Raw genomic sequence first — 21657 nt, 5'->3', positions numbered from 1 at the left:
ATTTGGGAAAAGCAGGGTTTAAACAAAGTTAATTAGCTTTCTTGTTTTCATGGAAGGACTTCTCAAAGCCCCTACTGTTGATAGGCATTGTCATCCTCAAGGAGGAGTATAGCATGTAACATTTTCCAAACTTATTCACCCTGTGGGACACACTTTGGGATACAATATTTTAGAACCAAATGGAGTTCATTTCCATGACACAGGCGTGGTCTTGCCTACAACTTAATAAAAGAAGCTCTCTTCCATAATCTTAAGTGGTTTAACTGTGCCACATCTATTTACCCACATTTTTAACTAGTTTAGAAGACTAAAATGTGGGAAGTAATTTCGCGACAGCAACTGATTTTTTCCTTCTTCCTATCCATTAGCAACAAAAAGCTCCTATTGTACTGGTCTGAATTTCCTGAAATCTCTCTACAAATTTCCGATACCATCTAGATTCACAGAATGGCTATGCTTTAAGAACTTTAACATACAAGAACCCCAACTGAGACCTTTGGTTTTCCTACGATTTAGCAGGTAACTATCAAACTGTGGATAATATATATACATGATAATCATCCATATAAAAAGTAATTGTGATATGATAAAGTTTCTAGGGTTTGATTTATTGGATTAATGCCACTAAAATGCCACTGGATTCCTTCCTGCTTGTTCTTCAGCTTCAGAATTGTGGATGTTGTGCTTGGGGATAAGGAATCACATTAATTCCTTATTTCTCAGGTCATCTCATTCACTTGACTGCTAACCACAAGGCTGGCGGTTCAAACCCACCAGCCACTCCTCCAAAGGAGGTTGGGCAATCTACTTCTGTAGTGATACTGCCTAGGAAATCCAAGGAGGGGTCGCTATGAGTCGGGTTCCACTCAATGGCACATTTTGAACAACAGCTGATTTTGATTCACGGCAACTCCACATGTGCAGAGTAGAACTACTCCATAGGGTTTTCAAGGCTGTGTGTAACCCCTGGGAAGCAGATCACTAAGCCTGTCTTCTAAGGTGCCTCTGAATGGGTTCAAAGCACCAACTTCTGGGCCAGTAACGCACTGCCGTGGAGTCGGATCCAACTCATAGGGACCCCCTCCTTAGGTTTCCAAGGTGGTAAAACTACGAAGTAGATTGCCCCAATCTTCCTTCCGAGTGTGGGCCAATAGTGGAGTGTTTTACTGTATGAGCCACCCAGGGACTCCAGCAAGACTGTTTGTCGTTATTGTTGTTAGTTGCCATTGAGTTAATCCCAACTCATGACACATGGGGACAAGACTGCTTACAAAAACACCTTATTATTTAAAGTAAAAAAAAAAAAGACTAAAAAAGTACCCCTTGAAGCCACTAGATGGCAATGTTTCAAAGATTAAAATTAAAACATCTCAAAACTGCAACCCTAAGGGCCTTCTCAAAGTCACAAACAAGGATTCCTTTTATTCTGATATTAAGAAGTTGGACGTACAAGTTACTTAACACCATTTTTTAAAAGTTCTACAAAACAATATGATGCATGTGACACATTGCAATCTCTTGATTCAAAAAACTAAAGATAGAAATACTTGTCTTTCATAAATAAACACAGGAAAAATTTGGTCTAATATTCTCATCTGTTCTTGGTAAAAAATACATTATTTTTGGCAAAGATAATCCTGTCAAGGCAATGTCACTTTCTGTTTTCAAGTGCTTAATCTTTTCTAGCTAAGTCTGCAGAATGTGATTTGTAACTATATTAAACAAAATAAATGAATAAATACAAATTAGATAAATTACACATAATTTAAAAATTAAATACTTTCACTAAAACGAAAAATAATAAGCTATTATCTACTCTGCTGTATATAGTTTTTTCAAACCTTAAAAATAACCCACACAAAGCAAAACAAAAACCTGTTTGGTTTTCCTATAAAAGCACTGGTGTTTGCATACATATATGTATATATGTAAACAACACAAGTATTTGTTCAAGAGAAAATTTTTTTAAAAAAATGTTTTAAGGCTTCCCTGCCCCATCAGGTTCAACAGTGAAGGTCACAGCCTATCAAGCTAGAAGGACACAAAAGCCCTTAGGGCCAAAACAGTGTTTCCAAATTGAATGTTTAGCAACCAAGATAAAGAACAAGGAAAGGGAGCCAGAAAAGATTTAAAAGCTAAGTCATTTCAACCACTGACATCAAACAACGAACATAAACAAAGGTGACTAAGGAAGATATGGGGTATGGGGAGTTGCAAGAACAAACTTAAAACTTCAATAAAGAATTAGCATCGTGTGTGCAACAGAACCCTAACACTCCCCGCAAACCTGCACACAAACTCAATAAGAAAACAAACCTGAGAGTTCTCTTTTAAGAGACTCTTGCTATTTTTGCTTTGTTTCATTTAACTATTAATCCTTCTTGGTGAGAAAAAGATTGGTTTTGAAGGCATGTTTAAGTTTATAGAAAAGAGAAAAGTTGTTGCAACTCCAGATGTTCCAACACTGAACAGAACCCTTAAGGCTCCTAAGATAAATATTGTTCAGGGAGATCTTAAAACCCTGAATTGGTTATGTTGTTAAGTTGGTTATAGCTGTTTTTAAGGAACTTGGAAATTATGGATACCTGTAAAAGGACCACAGCCCTTCCACTGAACATTATGCAGTATTTGCAAAAACTGCTAGAAGAACTTGGCTTCTGAAATTGTGGGGGCAGTCTTTTAAAGATTTAAACATTTAAATATGATCTTACTAATGGTTTGTTTTCTTGATCTTGTGCAAGAGAAATTGAGGGTATAAACACAGCTTAAAGCCTGCTAAAATTTAGGAAATACACTGGATTTACCTACACCAAACAGTAAAGCAAGTGAGTGCTGCCAAATTCTCAGATTGTGACAGTTCATCATTGAAGGTGTATTAATCATACTGCAGTGAACTCACAATTTAAAATTAACAATAATCTGCATTATTGTTCATCTATTAAAAAAAAGCTGCCTATGTGAATTATCACAGGCCAAACTAAATCACAGATTTCAACAGAGAAATAAAATGTCACACTTTTTTGTCTTCAGTAATTTCAATGGCACTAACTAACCCTTGGAGGTATTTACATCTCTCAGTGAGCACTGCAGAGTATGATATCCAGTAGTGAGTAAAATAATAATTTCAAGAATATATCTGGTTTTCACAGTGCAATAACAGAAACACAGAGACTAGAGACAGATCATCAACGGGCTAAAGTAGTGATCAGACTGGCACACATTTCAAAAAAATCCATGGTGTGACTGCCAAGGCGAGGTGAAACTGAAGACAACGTGCTGCCAGTCAAGGAGCCAGTGAAAGAGCCAGAAAGTGAATGGCCCTCTGCAGTTGTGCAGTCAAAACTTGATCTTGGTCTGTGTAAGCCAGCAGCAGAAGAGGAACGCTGAGGTGTTGATGAACCAGACCTCTGCTCTACCACTTCATCTGAAATGAACCAAAACCAACAATTTTTATGAAAAGTTTATTTGCCCCAGCTCTTCTCTGGAACTATTAGATTCAAAATATTAAGTAAGTAGATATATGTGACTGGGCAAGAGCCACTTAATAACGAATGTCATCATTTCAGTATCTTAGGAACAGGAATGGCAATGCCTCTTCCTCCTGCAATCATGGCAGACAATGCTAATCGATCACATTTCCACCCAGCCAAAATTTGGCCCCTAAATCTTTCTCAATACAGTACTGATCATTAACCTTGAAATCAAACTTTGAAGAAAGCACATCCTTGGCTACTTATTTTCTTGCTGTATATCTACAAAAATAATATTAAAATAAAAACAAAAGTTACCATCTTACAGTGATTGTGAAACTTCATGGCACACTGGAATTGCTAGCAGGAGGGCAGGGGATCTTGCTAGAAATGTAGTTTCCAAGTTTCCCAGAACCCGTCTCCAGAGACTGTGTTTTGTAGGTCCAGGGTGATTCCAAGGAGCTCTTTTGGCACAGTGCTAAAATATTTGCTGCTAACCAAAAGGCTGGTGGTTCAAAATCACCTGTCACTTCATGGGACAAAGACTGAGACAGTCTGCTTCTGTAAAGATTTATACTTTGGAAACTCTATGGGGCAGTCCTACATTTTTCTGTGTTGTTGTTGTTGTTATGTGCCGTCGAGTCGGCCCTGACTCATAGTGACCTCTCCTTGGGTTTCCGGAAGTAGGATTGCCCAACCTTCCTTCCGAGGAGTGGCTGGTGGGTTTGAACCGCCAGCCTTCTGGTTAGCAGTCAAGTGCTTTAGCCATTATGCTACCAGAGTAAGTCAGAATCAACTCGATGACAGTGGGTTTGGTTATTTTCGGTTTTGGGGTGATTCCCCAAAAGCTGCATTTTAATCAAAACCCAAGGTAATTTTAATGAAAAGTAGTCACAGGACCATGTAAACACACTTAAAAATGATGGCAGTTCAAAATTAAAATATAAATGATCTGTTTAAAACAAGGTCCCAAACTCTAAATTCATTTTCATTCTTATCTATCCAGCACCTGACCCTTGGTTCATTCTGTTTATAGCCCACTTGGCCCTCTGAGTGGAATAATCATATCTGTTTTACTCAGGTTTGACTCTTGGCAAATAGTAAAGACTTGGGCATGACCACTTTCTCTGACTCTTTTGGCTCCTAGATTACTATGGATACTTAAGACCACCCCAAATCTCAGGATCAGTCTATTTGGTCACGTTGCTTCCCAGATAAAGGACTCTAACTAAGAAAAAAGGATATTATAATGGCAACAGTAATAGTATATGAATGTTTCTCCATTCCATACAAAGAGCCTGAAAATATCTACTAATTTTCAATAAAAATTGCTTCCCTGGTTGTTCCTTTTTCTCCACAGTTAACAATTTAAATGAGTTTTTAATCCCAAGGAAATGCTTCTTTTGGGTAAAATATATTCCACATGTCTTCAGATCTTTTCATTTCACTTATATTTTGGTTAAATCTAGATTATGTAAAGTCTAGGAAAGAAGATTTCTTTGAAATGATTTTACTATCTTATCAACTAGTGCCAAGTTTTATCTTTTCTAAGCTAATGCTCGTATAGCTTCTTACCATCAATGCTTTTAAAGTCCAAGAGATAGCTTCTGTTGTCAACCAGGTAAAGCTGTAAGCTCATTTTCACATAGTTGCCAGTCACTGGATTCTTTCTTCTTACTCGAAGATGATATGCATTCACCACCTAACATGAGAAATCCTCTTTTAAGGAAAAACAATAAAAATAAACTGCAAAATGTTTCTCTTCTTACTGCAAAGAATGTAAAAAACAAACAAACAACTAATAGGGGTCAGAGATAGGGAAAGAATTCCTGCTTTGGAGGCATTGGTGGTTCAGTGGTAGAATTCTTGCCTTCCATTGTGGATGGGAGATCTGGGTTCAACTCCCCCCACTCCCAGTGCACCTCATATACAGCTACCTCTGTCACTGGAGTTTGGTGAGTTGCTATGATGCTAAAAGGGTTTCAACAGAACTTCGAAAATAAGTTAGACAAGGAAGAAAGCCCTGATGATCTACTTCCAAAAATGGGACAATAAAAACCCTATACATCAAAACAATCCAACTGGCAACCGATCGTGGAGACGTGCTCAATCATAAGATTGAGAAGTGTTTCATTCTGTTGTGCATGGGGTTGCCATGACTTGGGGCTGGCTCAAGGGTAGCTAACAACAGTTTACTCTAGTATTTGGTTAATTCCCAAATATGCCAACATTTTTGTTGTTGTTGTTAGGTACTATCAAGTCCATTCTCACTCATAACAACCCTACGTACAACAGAACAAAACAATGCCCGGTCTTGCACAATCCTCACAATCATTGCTCTGCTTGAGCCCACTGTTGCAGCAACTGTGTCAACCCATTTCGTTGAGGGTCTTCCTCTTTTTTGCTACTTTACCGTCTACTTTGCCAGGCATGAGGTCCTTCTCCAGGGACTTGTCCCTCCTGACAACATGACTAAACTACCAGAGGCAACATCTCAGCATCCTTACTTCTAAGAAGTATTCCTGGCTGTATTTCATCAAAGACAGATTGGCCTTTTGACAGTCCACGGTATATTCAATATTCTTCACCAACACAATAATTCAAATGTATCAATTCTTCTTTTGTCTTCCTTATTCATTACCCAGCTCTTACATACATATGAGGTGACTGAAAAGACCATGACTTGGGTCACATGCACCTTAGTCTTCAAAGTGACATCTTTGCTCTTTAACACTTTAAAGAGGTCTTTCACAGCAGATTTGCCCAATGCAATATGTTCTTTGATGTCTTGACTGCTGCTCCATGGGTGATGATTGTGGATTCAAGTAAAATGAGGTCCCTGACAACTGCAATCTTGTCTCCATTTATCATGATGTTGCTTATGGGTACAGTTGTGAGGATTGTTGTTTTATTTATGTCGAGTAATCCATACTGAAGGCTGTAGTCTTTGATCTTCAAGTTTTTTCCCTTTCAGCAAGGTTGTGTCATCTGCATATATCAAATTATAAATGAGTCTTCTTCCAACCCCAATGCTACATTCTTTTTCCTATAGTCCAGCTTCTCAGATTACTTCCTCAGCACACAGACTGAATGAGTATGGTGAAAGGATACAACCTTGATGTATCCTTTCCTGATTTTAAACCATGCAGTAACCCTTGTTCTGTTCGAATCGCTGCCTCTTGGTCTATTTACAGGTTCCTCATGAGCACAATTCTAGAATTCCCATTCTTTTTAGTGTTATCCATAATTTATTATGATTCACACAGCTGAAGGCTTTGCATAGTCAATAAAACACAAGTAAACATCTTTCTGGTATTCTCTGATTACAGCCAAGATCCATCTGATATCAGGAATGGTATCTTTCATTGCATGCCATCTTCTGAACCAGACTTGAATTTCTCACAGTCCCAAGTACTGCTGCAACCATTTTTAAATTATTTTTAGCAAAATTTTACTTACATGTGATGTTGTTGTTGTTGTTATGTGCCGTCAAATCGGACCCAACTCATAGTGACCCCTCCTTGGGTTTCTGAGGCAGTATCACTATGGAAGTAGATTACCCAACTTTCCTTCTGAGGAGTGGCTGTTGGCTTTGAACCGCCAGCCTCCTGGTTAGCAGTCAAGTGCCTTAGGCACTATGCTACCAGAGCTCCCTATATGTGATATTGATATTGTTTAATAATTTCCTCATTTTGTTAAATCATCTTTGTTTGGATTGGGACAAATATTGATCTCTTCCAGTCAGTTGGCCAAGTAGTTGTCTTCCAAATTTCTTGGCATAAATGAGTAAAGGTCTCCAGCATTGCATCCAATGTTGGAACATCTCATCTGGTATTCCATGAATTCCTGGAACCCTGTTTTTTACTAATGCCTATAGTTCAGCTTAGAGGTTTTTTTTTTTCTTCAATACCATTGGTTCTTGATAATATATGCTGGCCCCTGAAAGGGTTGGACATTGACCAATTCTTTTTGGTACAGTGACTGTGTATTCCTTCCATCTTCTATTGATGCTTCCTGTGTTGTTCAATATCTTGCAATTCGATGTTTGAATTTTTTCTTTAGTTCTTTCAGGTTGAGAAATACCAAGTTGTTTCTCCTTTGGTTTTCTAACTCCAGTTCTTTGCATATTTTATTACAATACTTCACTTTGTCTTCTCGAGCCACCTGTGAAATTTTCTGTTCAGATCTTTTACTTCATCATTTCTTCCATTTTCTTTAGCTACTCTATGTTTAATAGCAAGTTTTAGAGTCATATCTGGGTAAAAGACTCCTGCCTCTTTGTATTGCCGCTTTGCAATAAATAATTTTCTCTACTCTTAAAAAAAAAACAAGTTTTAGAGTCTCTTCTGACATCCACTTTAGTTTTTCTTTCTTCTCTATCTTTATAATGACCTTTTGCTTTTTCATGTGTGATGTTCTTGATCTCATCCCACAAATCATCTGATCTTCAGTCACTGGTGTTCAATACATCAAATCTATTCTTCAGATGGTGTCTAAATTCAGGTAGAATATAGTCAAGGTCATAATTTGGCTATTTTGGACTTGTGTAACTATTCTACAGCTTCAACTTGAATTTGCATATGAACAATTTATGGTCTAGGAGCTCTGGTGGTTCTGCAGTTGGTCCCTGGCCTTGTTTTGACCAATGATACTGATCTTCTCTACTGTCTCTTTCCATAGATGTAGTTGATTTGATTCCTATGTATTCCATCTGGCAAAAGCCACATATATAGTTGCTGTTTATGCTGTTGAAAAAAGGTACTTGTAATGAATAAACTATAGGTCTGGGAAAATTCTATCATGTGATCTCTGGCTTTGTTTCTATCACCAAGGTCATATTTTCCAACTACCAATGCTGACGTTCCTTCTTTGTTTTCATCTTTTGCACTCTAACACCAGTAATTATCAATACATCTTGATTGCATGTTTGATCAATTTCAAACTGCAGAAAGTGGTAAAAATCTTCAATTTCTTAATCTTTGGCTTTAGTGGTTGGTACATAAATTTGAATAACAGTCATATTAACTTGTCTTTCTTGTATTTATATGGATATTATTATCCTATCACTGACAGTATTGTACTTCAAGATAGATCTTGAAATGTTCTTTTTGATGATGAATGCAATGCCACTGCCTTTCAATTTGTCGTTCTTGGCATAGTAGACCATATGATTGTCCAATTCAGAATGGTCAATACCAGTCCATTTCAGCTCACTAATGCCTAGGATATCAATCGTTATGTGTTCCAGTTCATTTTCTACAATCCCAAACTTACCTAGATTAATACTACGTACATTCCACATTCCAATTATTAACAGATTTTGCAGCTGTTTCTTCTTATTTTGAGTCAGCAAATGAAGAATCTGAATGCTTTACTCCAACCATGTCATGACTCTACTTCAGTGTATATTAATTAAAATTTGAAGGGCATTTAGAGATTCTATAGAGCCCAACCTTCTTTCCAGTTATGCACCTACCCTAAAACATCAAGAATGGTTTTGTTTGTGCAGCCTCAGCTTGAACACCTTCACCTAATAAATACACAGTAGAAGGAATAAAGGGGAACTAATGTGTTAATGATTTACATCAGGCATTCTAACAGGTACTGTCACAAAATTTAAGTATCACAATAATGCTGTGAGGTAGACATTGTTTCTTTTACAGATGAGATAACTATTGCACTGATAAAAAATGATTCTGGGTTTTCAAAACATCTGAAAACTTAGTTCAAACATTTTTTAGTAAGGGATTTTAAAGAGGTTAGCATCTTTTTTAACTAAATAAATAAAACTGTTTTAGAAAAGGGAGATCTATTTTTCAAGTGGTTTTAGGAAAATATTTCATTTATTCATTCCATGTATAACCAAGAATATGAAAATGACTGTTTTATGCATACGTGTCGTATGACTATCTATATATGGTAAATTTGAATATTTTTATTCTTCTTTAAAAAGAAAAAAAAAAACTCATAGTCTTCAAAAAAGGAACAAGAGGAAACGGGGCATCTAACATGAAAAACATGTTTTACCTCCCACATACGTTCAAATAGATTAAGTACTAATTATTTAAAAAAAGTAAAATGTGCTAATGAATATATGCCATGACTAAGGATAAAAGCACAAATCAAATAAGTTTTTCTCAACCCAGAGAAAAGTATTTACTGACTGAATCAACATGTCCTGATGGAATAATTTGTACTGACCACTAGCTGTCACAATCACCAAAAACAAACATTAAAAAAAAAAAAAAAAACCTCCCTAAAGAGAGAGAGAACGTGAAAGCATGCAAGAACTTTTTACTGCTATACAGCATGCTGAAACAGATGGGCTATTTGATTTCAAGTTTAATCAACTATTTCTTCGCCAGGCATGTTATTTTATAATTAAATATGTAGGTCCCCAACACCATCAGCTTTTCAGTCTCATAGATGTTTATTTCTTTTGTTTTGAATGAATGTAGTCTATTATTAGAAATAATGAGTTAGCAGCCGGAAGAATCAAGATCACTAAATTTGTAACTAAATCAAAACCAGCATGTTACTGACCTCAATTCTCAACTCAGTGGCTCACCAGCTTACTGTACAGGAAAATGGCTTCTACGAAGACCTTAATGCACTATATGATTTCCTACCTTCCATTCAAAATCCAGCTGCTTCATAGCTCGGTAAACTTCAGCCATAATGTCATATGGTTTGCTTTGACTTCGAATTCCCAGATGCCACTTGGCTTTTTTTACAGCTAAAGGTTTAGGCTTCGTCGTATTGAGCGCATCCAGTGGACATCTTGCTTTGGGGCTGTCTGCTATAAGAGGTGGCATCCTTTCTGGATGAGGTTTCAGACCTGGGGGAATATGCATGGCACTATCATCCATAAAAGAACCAGTTGGGGGACTAGAGGCGAGGTAGAACTCACTGGCTTGGTTCATTATTCTCCGATTGTCAATGATAAGATGATAAGCCACTGCAAGCTGGTCTTGAGGGTCACCACTATATAAACTGTTCATTACTTCTGATTCTGTGCACTCAAATTTTTCACACACTTCTTTTACAGCTTCATCATCAATGACGTTAGCATCATAGGAGGGGTCTTCAGGAAATAAGTAACTGGACAGATCTTGTTTAAACCATTCATGCTCTCTAGAAAAAATACCACAATGCACTATTGTTAAGAACATGCTCTGGCAAATCCTAAACAATTTAGACATGAGGCAATAAAGCATAAGAGAATCAGAAGGATTTGCTCTCTAGTTTTAGTTCTGCTACTTACTAGCTATGTGACCTTGGGCAACTTGATGAATCTCTACCTTTGAATAACTACAGCTATTCACACTTGAGGATTATGTTTACATTTCTTGAAAATGAACAAAGGGAGCTTGTCACTTAGTATTTTTTGCTACTAATAAAATTCAAGCTTTCAAGCAAAGATTTAAAATTTTAGATAACTGTATATGTTCCCTTGAGCTTGACAGCTTCTCCACACTTAAAAGAGTTTTCTGATGAGATTGGTGGTAATAATAATTAGATTTTTTGATATTGTATAATGAAATACATCATAATATTTTCCAAATAGCTGATGCATGATGTCACATAATCATACATGGGTAAAAAAATCTACTCAGAATGCAAGGTAGATCAGTGGATCTTAATGTAATAAAATGAATATTAAGTTCACTGATATGTTTTCTGATTTGATACTGTAACCAATATGTCAAGCATAAGTGTAATATTAAAGAAGATATCCATAGTCATCTTATTGCTATTAACATAGTTCTCCCTTTTCCAACCACTTATCTAAGGCCAGATATTCATCATAGTCTTCAACTATATATATTACAAGAGACTAAATGAAAAAATAAACGTGAGAAGCTAGCTGCTATCTTTGATTATATCAGACAATAAAAGGATTTTAAAAAAATGTGAAATAATCCTACTCTTTTCATTTTTTTTTTAGAAAAACATAATTATTTTTCATAAAAAATGTTATTTAGATTAAAACTGTTTTGATTTTATTTTAAAATTAACTTAGACAAACTTTTTTTCTAATTTCTCAGTTTTAGTTTCTAATATAATAAATATTAAGATATAACCTACTTTACATACACATACACACACACACAAAAAAAACCCTTTTGGGTCTTCTGTAATTTTTAAGAGTGTAAAGGGTACTAAAACCAAAAAGTGTGAAAACTACTCTCCTAAATCTTGCTTTTTCACACATCTGTTATTGTTACCTTAGAAAATTCCATTCCTTTTTATCTGACTATCTATACGTACTGTCTACTCCTTCACAATTGTTGAAGCATTGCTGCATGGTAGAACAGGGCACCCTCTCAGGTAACTTCAGATCGATACGTATTTCTCCTGACTGCCTTCTATTCACTGAAGAACACATTTATAAATACTTATCATTTATACAACATTTATATTCATGTAAATATAAGTTGTTTATTTATAATCTATGAAAATATTGTTTACATATAATTTAGATAATATTTATTATGAGGACATACTCTAGGCAAAAAGATAAAATATTTCTCTTACAGAGATTATATTTTAGTTAGATACAGATTAAACAAACACAAGATTAAACATATTATTACAAATATACAAATTCTGTGATAAAAATTATGACTAGAAAAACACAGATACAATGACAGCATACAAGAAACCTGGAAAAAAAAAAAAAAACATTGCCATCAAATTGACTCTGACTCAGTGACCCTACAGGACAGAGTACAACTGCCCCATAGGGTTTCCAAGGTTGTAATCTCTACAGAAGCAGACTGCATCATCTTTCTCCTACAGAGCAGCTGGTTGACTTGAGCCATCCACCTTTTGCTTAGCAGCTGAATGCTTTAACCACTGCACTACCAGAGTTCCTCTTGAGCATATAATAAAAAACAAAAAAAACAAACTCACTGCCATTGAGTCGGTCCCAACTCACAGTGACCCCTCCTTGGGTTTCCGAGGTAGTATCTCTACAGAAGTTGATTGCCCAATATTCCTTCCGAGAAGTGCTTGGTGAGTTTGAACTGCCAGCCTTCTGGTTAGCAGCCAAATGCCTTAGGCACTACGCCACCAGGCCCCTTGAGCATATAATGGGAAAGGCAAATTCAGAATGGAGGAACAATTAGGGAAGTCATTCTGAGTCATATTTAAGCAAACACCCTAAGAATTATAAATCTGCCAGGGAAAGGGTTGAGGAACAAGTATTCTCAGCAAAAGAAATAATATGTACAAAGACTCTGAGACAAGAAATAGTTTTGCCATGTTCAAGGAACTGATCTGAGGTCAATATAATGAAAGCATAATGAGTTCAGGGTTGGAGGGGCAAAAGAACTCCAGTATCTCTAAGAGTTATAGGCTATAAAAAGGATTTGGGATTTCAACTTATGGCTGATGAAAAATCACTGAAGATTGTACAGGGACAAGGGTGAAAAGATCTATATTGCATTTTTAAAACCTCATTCTACATGTGGTATAAAAATTGACTTGAAAAGATAATTAAAATAATAATCATAATATGATATTTTAAGTGAGAAAGGATGGTGTGCCAGATCCTGTGGATATAATTTACAGATGAAACACAGCCTCAAGTAGATATTTGTATTATAACATTTATTATGCTTTCTTACAACTGTTGAGTATTTCTTAATCTTCTCCACTAAACTGAGAACTCTGTGAAACAGAGACCATACCCTATGTATCACTTCTCTAGTAACCAGCAGAATTGGTGGAATGGAGCTCAATAAATGCTGAATCTACACATGAAGTATGAAGACTATAATGAATTCATTAATGTGCTTATTTTCAATTATCACAATAATCACTGAATAAACATTTGCTAATCAAAATGACTAAGATAGATACCATTTTTCAAAAGAACTAATAGAAGACAAAAAGTTATGTTACATGTTTAAGATTTTTTAAATAACAGTCACAAATGGGGAAGTTGAGTATTTTCCAAATGAATTCCAAATATCCACTCCTCCATAAAAACAATGGGAATATTGGCAAAAACTGTCCAATTCAACTTTTTAAGAATTTTGGAAAGTAACCAAACGCTGAAGAGTATTTACTCAAGAAAATCAGCTGAATTTTGGTTAAAGCAGTGATTTTGTAGCATTTTAACTTGCCCTATTGTCATTCTCCTTCTCCCAATGACTAAGGGGATAGGGAGTACAGAAGAGGTCTGGAGCTCCCCATAAGTTCCACCTCCAGAGAACTGCCATTATGTGACCTGTCTCGCAATTCCCTAGAAAGCCTTACTCACAGGACTTGTCTTCATTTGACTTGACAAAAGAGTTCATTCCTGCAAACAGTCTGTCCACAGGCCATTTGTCAAAAACAATCAACAGCAGCTGTTTAACACTGTACCTGCCTGACATGGCAATAGCAGTTGGGACAAACAAGAAACTGGGAAAAAAAAAAAAAAAAAAAGACTTAAAAGGACAAGGTAGGGAGTAAGAGTTACATAGAGGGCATTGAAAAAGTCTGATAAAGTCCTAGGAACCAAGAAAGCCACATACATATGCAGGGCTTGTGTGCATGCCTAGGAAAGAACTGAGAAAGTCCTAGGGTCTTACCACTGGCTGACTTTGATCTGTACAAGGAGGAGGTAAAGACTAAGGCACAAGAATAAACTGCTTGCTAGAGCATTAAGAAACTACTCTAAAATATCACAGAGACCCTCAGCAAAGGCTGAGAGATTTATAAATTTAAGTCATTTAAAGAAATCCCTGTCTAAGAATCAGATGATTAGCAAGCTGATTACTACCAGACACTTCATAGGCCACACCAAGAATACAGACTTGTGGAATTAGTTCAGGAAAATCACTTAACAAACCAACAGGAGCAACAACAACAAATTGTGGGGAAGGGGGAATCTGATTTCTAGAATTCTCAAGTTACATTATTTGAAATGTCCAGTATGGAACATACATAGGGAAAAAAAAAAATCATCAATAGAAATGGTCCCTAAAGAAGTGCAGACATTGGACTTAGGAGACAAAGACTGTAAATGAACTATTTTAAGTATGTTCAAAGAAGTAAAAGAAATCATCTCTAAAGAACGAAAAGAAAGTTTATGAACAATGTCTCAATAAATAGATAGGAGCTCTGGTAGCGTAGTGCCTAAGACACTTGACTGCTAACCAGAAGGCCGGCGGTTCAAACCCACCAGCCACTCGTCAGAAGGAAGGTTGGGCAATCTACTTCCATAGTGATACTGCCTTGGCAACCCAAGGAGGGGTCCTTATGAGTAGGGGCTGACTCAATGGCACATAACAACAACAACAACATCAATAGATACTGAAATTTTAACAAAGAAATAAGTAGAAATTCCAGAGTTGAAAGTATAACATAAATGAAAAATTAACTTGAGGAGCTCAATAGTAGATCTGAGGTGGCAGAAGGCAGATTTGACAAACGTGAAGATGGTGGCGTAATGCCTAAGGCATTGACTGCTAACTAGAAGGTTGGCAGTTCAAACCCACTAGCCACTCCTTGGAAGGAAGACTGGGCAATCTACTTCCATAGAGATACCACCTCAGAGGGGTCACTATGAGTCACAGTTGAATCAACAGCAGTGAGTTTGGTTTGGTTTTTGTTTCAGTCTAAAAAACATAAAGAAAAAAATGAAGAAAAATGAGCAAAGCCTCAGAGATCTATAGGACACCATCAATAATAACATACACATAACAGGTGTCCCAGAATGATAAGAGAGTAAAAGGAACAGAAAGAATTTTTGAAGAAATAATGCCTGAAAACTTCCCAAATTTTACTGTAAAAAGGTACAACTGTGGAAAACAGTACAACGCTTCCTTAGAAAGCTGGAGATAGAAATACCATATGATCCAGAAATCCCATTACTAAGTATATATCCTAGAAAAATAAAACCTATGGCACAAATATATGCACACTCATGTTCATCACAACATTATTTACTATAGCAAAAAGATGGAAACAACCTAAGTATCCATCAATGGATGAATGGATAAACAAACAATGATATATACAAACAATGGAATACCACACAACTTAAAAGAATAATGACCAATCTGCGAAACACCTTATAACATGGATGAATCATGAGAACATTACGCTGAGTGAAATAAGTCAATCACAAAAGGAAAACTGTTATATGAAACCACCACTATAGAAAGTCAAGAAAAGGTTTGCACACAGAAAGAATCATTCTTTGAAGGTTAGCAGGGAGGAACAGAGGGAAAATCACTAACTAGTGGGTAGACATGTATTAACTCGGGTGAAAGGAAAGGCAATATAAAATAAAGGGGAGGTCAGCACAAAATGATAAAGGCAAAGGAAGGCGCTAGGAGAAGCATAAGAGTTAAAGGCAACAACGGTTAATACTATTTCATACACAATCCTGCGATAATAGTAATAATAATCTACAAATGGATACACAGATATTCAAGCTGAACAGGAGTAGAAAGGCAACTGGGCCTAAACCCACAAATATATATAAGTTTGACAGAGGATACTTCTACATATGTATTATTATGTCCTGCAAATATATCCATAAGCACACAGGGGACAAAGTTATGAAAACTTCTTAGCCATAACCAAACACCTTGACTGAATGAGTAGCTGTCCTGGGGGCTCAGGACAACAGTCTCAGGAGAAATTAAGGTTAATTGGCATAACATGTTCCATATAGACAGGGTTATACATCGTGCTTTGGTGAGTAGCAACGTGGGTCTTAAAAGTTTTTGAGTGGTCATCTAAACTATTGGTCTCTCCCCATCCAGAGCAAAGAAGAGTAAAGAAAATCAAACATGCAAAGAAACAATTAGCCTAGAGGACAAATGGCCCACGTCAACTCCAACCTCCATGACCCTGAGACCAGAAGAACTAGATGGTGCCCAGCTACCATTGCTGATTGCTCTGCACGGGATTACAATAGAAGGTCCCAGATTGAGTGGGAGAAAAATGTGGACCAAAACTCAAAATAATAAAAAAGACCAGGTTTATAAGTCTGACACAGACTGATGGAACCCACTAGACAATGGCCCTTAGATACCCTTTCAAGCCTGATACTGAACTCACTCTCATAGCTTAACTTTCAGCCAAATAATATATGGGTCTATATGATGAACAGTTAACACCAGAGAGGTATGTGCTCCTTAGAAAAATCAACCACATAAGATTAAAAAAGCAGCATTACCCCAGAATTAAAGCTCAGAAGGCCGAAAAGGAAAGGAAAGAAGGGTGAATGGAAACAGTAAACACAAGGAAGAAGTGGGAAGAGTGTTGTTATACTGTGGGGATTACAATCAATTTCACAAAACAAAATGTGTATAAACTGCTGAATGGAAAACCAATTTATTCTGCAAAGTTTCATGCAAACCCCAATAAAAAAGTTAAAAAAAAAAAAAAAAAGTAAGAGGATGGGTTCTGCTGGAGTGGAAAAATGATTCAAGTGCTTATTTTCTGTTCCATTTTTTATTGACTGAAAATGAACAGAATCTAGAAGGGAAGAATAGCTTTACTCCAAGGGTATGTACTTCAAAATTAGGAAATACAATGTTTGTTATGCCCAGGCTGTCAAATACTTAAATAAAAAGGCTTCTTTTTATCATTTGAGTATTTTCAAGTATTAATGAAAGGACTGGAATATTTCTTCCCTATTGCCAACTCTGACTTCATCAGTGGAATGAACCAATCTTATTTTTCTTCATTCTTCTCAGTAACTGGTTGCAGTGCAGTGAATTCCTTAATATGGCTCTTCTGATGATGGTCTCTACCACCTGTCTGTCAGTTTGTTGTACTGTGGTGGCTTGTATGTTGCTGTGATTCTGGAAGCTATGTCACTGGTATTTTAAGGACCTACAGGTCAACCATGGTGGACAGGTTTCAGCAGAGTTTCCAGACTAAGAAAGACTGGAAAGAAGGTACAGAGTCACTGTACCAAAAAGAACTGGTCAATGTTCATTCATTTCAAGAGGTAGCATATGATCAAGAACCAATGGTATTAAAGGAAGAGTCCAACCTGCACTGAAGGAACTGGTGAAAAACGAGCCTCCAGGAATTGATGGAATACCCATTGAGATGTTCCAACAAAAGGATGCAGTACTGAAGGTTCTCATTCCTTTATGATTCTAAGAAAATTGGAAGACAGCTACCTCGCCAACCAACTGGAAGAAATCCATACTTGTACCCATTCCAAAGAAAGGTGATCCAACAGAATGCAGAAATTATCAAATAATATCATTACCACATGCAAGTAGAATTTTGCCAAAGATAATTAAAAAATGGTTGTTGCAGTATATTGACAGGGAGCTGCCAGAAACTCAAGCTGGATTCAGAAGAGGACGTGTAACACGGGATATCATTGCTGATGTCAGATGGATCCTGGCTGAAAGCAAATACCAGAATGATGTCTACCTTTGTTTTATTGCCTATGCAAAGGAATTTGCATAAACATTACGGATAATATTGCAAAGAATGGAAATTCAAGACATTTAATTGTGCTCATGAGGAAACTGTACATAGATCAAGAGGCTGTCATTCCAGCAAAACAAGGGAATACTGAATGGTTTGAAATCAGGAAGAGTGTGTGTCAATCTGTACACTGAGCAAATAATATGAGAAGCTGGACTTTATGAAGAGGTTACGTGGCATCAGGATTGGAGGAAGGCTCATTACCAATCTGCAATATGCAAAACGACATATCTTGCTTGTTAAAAGTGAATATGAAGATGACTTGAAGCACTTACTGATGAACAGCAAAGACTACAGCCTTCACTGTGAATTATACCTCAACATAAAGAAAACAAAAACCCTTACAACTAGATCAATGAGCAACATCATGATAAATGGAGAAAAGATTGAAGTTGTCAGGTATTTTGGTTACCTCAGTGTCACTCTAACAGACATACCCAAAAATGGGACAGCTTGAACCAACAGGAGTTTATTCTCTTACAGTTTTGGAGGCTAAAAATCCAAGTTCAAAGTGCCAGGCTCTAGGGGCTAGGTCAAAGCCCCTCAACCTTGGGCTTCAGCTCTGCCTCTTGCTCTTGGCCCACTGAATCTGGAGGCTTTCTTCACTCAGGCTGACTGCTAAGGCTGACAAACCCAAGATTGACAAATAAAATGGCACAGTTCCAATATTACCACGCAACATGGCAGGCCACTAGTTCAAGTCCAGAGACAGTCACAAGATTGTCAGAAAACATGGCAGGCTGTTAAATGAAGACTCAGCTACATGCAGCGTCCAAGCATGTCAAAATGCTCAGAGACCTTTCTCGACACTTCTCCTTATATGCTGGAAGCAGACCACATCTCTAAGGCAGCTACTCAGCTGCTCCAGTAGATTCCACTATGGAGTTGATTACCAATCTCACCATGGGGAATAACTACATCCAGCTGCCCAGCTACTCAAAACCAGGCCCAGCCAAAGTGGGCCTACTACATCAGGGATTTCATTTTACTTGGATCCACACTCAACACTCCTGGAAGCAGTCATCAAGAAATCAGATGTCATATTGCACTAGGCAAATCTGCTGCAAAAGATCTCTTTTAAAGTGTAAAAGAGCAAAGATGTCACTTCGAAGACTAAGGTGCACCTAACCCAAGCCATGGTATTTCCAATTGTCTCATAAACATGTGAAAGCTGGACAATGAATAAGGAAGACCATGGAAGAAGTGATGCATTTGAATTCTGGTGTTGATGAAGAATACTGAAAAGACTACCAGAAGAATAAACAAATCTGTCTTGGAAGAAGTACAGCCATAATATTCCTTAGAAGTGAGACTGGCCAGGTATCATCTCACTTACTTTGTGTCATGCTATCAGAAGAGACTGATCCCTGAAAAGAATATCATGCTTGGTACAGAGGATGAGTGAAAAAGGGGAAGACCCTCAACAAAACAGATTGACACAGATTGGCTGTGATGATGGGCTCAAGTACAGGCAGTGTTGTGAGGATGTGTCACAGGACCAGGCAGTGTTTTGTTCTGTTGTATGCAGTGTCAGCATGAGATGGAGCCAACTCAGTGGCACCTATCACCACCACCACCAATGGTCTTTGTGACTCCCACCAGATGACTGGGTGGGACTATGCAAATGTGAGGTCTGTGTTAGGCTGGATTCTAGAGAAGCAAAACCAGTAAAGTTTATATATACATATAGAGAAAGAGAAATTTATTTTAAGAAAATGGCTCACACACTTACAGAAGCTGGTAAGTCCAAAGTTCTTGGGTCAAACGTCAAGCTAGAGGCTTTTCCCAACTCATGCAGCTGCAGGGGCTGACAAGCTCAAGGTTGGCAGGCAGTATATGGGCTGTTTACTCCAACAAATGACGAATTCAAGATCTCCAGGATGAATGGTGGATTGTTCACTCACAGACAGTTGTAGGCAGCACAACAAGATCCCAATCCACAGAAGATTGTCTCTTTTCCCAGGATGTTTATAAATATATTAGAAGCAGGCCACACCCCTAGGGAAACTCTCTTTCAATGGAATGGCTGCTCAAAACATATACATCCGATCCCATCATGGGAATGACCCACATCACAACTGCTTAAACCACACAGAACTGTGGTCCAGCCAAGTTGACACACAGCTCCAACTATCACAAGGTGCTTGTGGCCCACCAAGGGGAATGAATAGCTTGCTAAAAATGTAAATAAGGTACATGGCACCCTCCTAGGGGTGGGACTGTGTACATAAAGTGTATGGAAACCTAACATAAGGACTGGTAAGTTTTGTCAGGGTTAAAATGAGCCATCCCAGAGGTAGAAAGAGGGATCTCACTACCATCAAGAAAGAAAAGCCAGGAGTGGCACAATCCTTTGGACTTAAGAACCCTGAACTAAACTTCCTTGATCTAGAAGACAGAGTTATAACACTTTGTTGAGGTACTGAGAGATGGAAGAGATGACAACAGAGAAACCACAGCAGCAGACACAGCAGAACCAAGAGACCAGCATGAGGCAGAGTGGTGGGCTTCCCAGCCCATGCAGGGAGAAAGCTAAGTGCCTTCAGGCAGGAGGCCTTCTGGTGGAGTGGGGTACCTCCAGGCATTTATCAGCTGAGCTAAAGAAGCTCTTTAACATTTGCCATAACAGGGCAGAGGGCAGGCCAAGAGGCTGAGGGCCACAGAGAGAAACCTGTCTTCAGGCATGGCTGAGGAGAAGCTGTCCTGACTGAAGAACTGTATCCTAAGTGCTCCCTGATAAAGCCCATAATCATGACTATTGTGTGTGAGGTCTGTGTAGCCACTGCAGTGAATTATGGAAGTCAGCAGAGAAGTAGAGAGTGCTGTGGGAGGGACGGTTGGTGTCAGAACTGGTAGAGAGGTTGGAGGACGGAGGCATGTTCGCCTCCACCTCATAGGAATCAGCCTTTGGCTGCTGACCTTGATCCTTCTCCCCTCTGGTGAAGTCAGAGGAAGTCCGATGATGCTTCCCTCACACCCTTTTTGCACTCACATACTGACTGACATTAATGATACTTTTATTAATGCAAAGAGTCAATAAGTGATACCTATTGAAAAAAAATCCCAAATTTTATGGAAAACAGTACATACTGGCTGACATTAATGATACTTTTATTAATGAAAAGAGTCAATAAGTGATACCTATTGAAAACAAATCCCAAATTTTATGGAAAACAGTAATCTAAACACATCTAAGAAGTTCAATGAATTTCTCATTTTTTTATTATAATGTAAGACAAGTGCAAAAAATACACACACCTAGCCACATCATAATAAAGCTGTCAAAAGACAAAAAGACAAACAGAGAATCTTAAAAGCAGCAAGCAAGAACCTACTCATCGCATAAAAGGCATTCTTAATGAGATAAGCAAATGACTTCTCATCAGAAACCTTGCAGGTCAGAAGGCTGTAGGAAGATCAATTTAAAATCCTGAAAGAAGACTTGTTAACCACAAATTCCATATCCAGCAAAATTATCCTTCAAAAACAGAAGAGAAATTAAGTCATTTACAGTTAAATACAAACTGAAAGGATTTATCACTTGCCCTACAAGCAATAAGAAAGGGAATACTTTGGGCTAAAATGAAAAGACATTAGGCAGTAACTCAAATCTATATGAAGACATTAAGTGAGGTGGGGCAAGATGGCGGACTAGGCAGAAGGATTGCACAGACCCTCTTCAACAAAGAAAAGGGAAACCAATTAACACAGACACAGAAGATAATCT

General features: G+C 37.6%; 1 protein-coding gene across 1 annotated transcript in view; it reads right to left on the bottom strand.

The window, feature by feature from the left end:
• Positions 1–3185: 3185 nt before the first annotated feature.
• The window catches only part of PRKAA2 (protein kinase AMP-activated catalytic subunit alpha 2), a 118125-nt gene continuing 99653 nt past the window's right edge, over positions 3186–21657 (bottom strand). Inside the window, exons 7-9 of the mRNA XM_007947401.2 lie at positions 10100–10604; positions 5046–5172; positions 3186–3424 (exon numbers count right to left, since the gene is read on the bottom strand). Of these exons, the coding sequence (XP_007945592.1) occupies positions 3186–3424; positions 5046–5172; positions 10100–10604 (871 nt within the window). The remainder of the gene's footprint in view (positions 3425–5045; positions 5173–10099; positions 10605–21657) is intronic.

Source organism: Orycteropus afer, unplaced genomic scaffold (genome assembly GCF_000298275.1).
Source record: "Orycteropus afer afer isolate SDZICR_OR568_19922 unplaced genomic scaffold, OryAfe1.0 scaffold00183, whole genome shotgun sequence".
In the NCBI taxonomy this organism is placed as follows: Eukaryota; Metazoa; Chordata; class Mammalia; order Tubulidentata; family Orycteropodidae; genus Orycteropus; species Orycteropus afer.
Note: the sequence above shows the minus strand (reverse complement) of the source record. Positions and strands in the feature narration are given on the sequence as shown.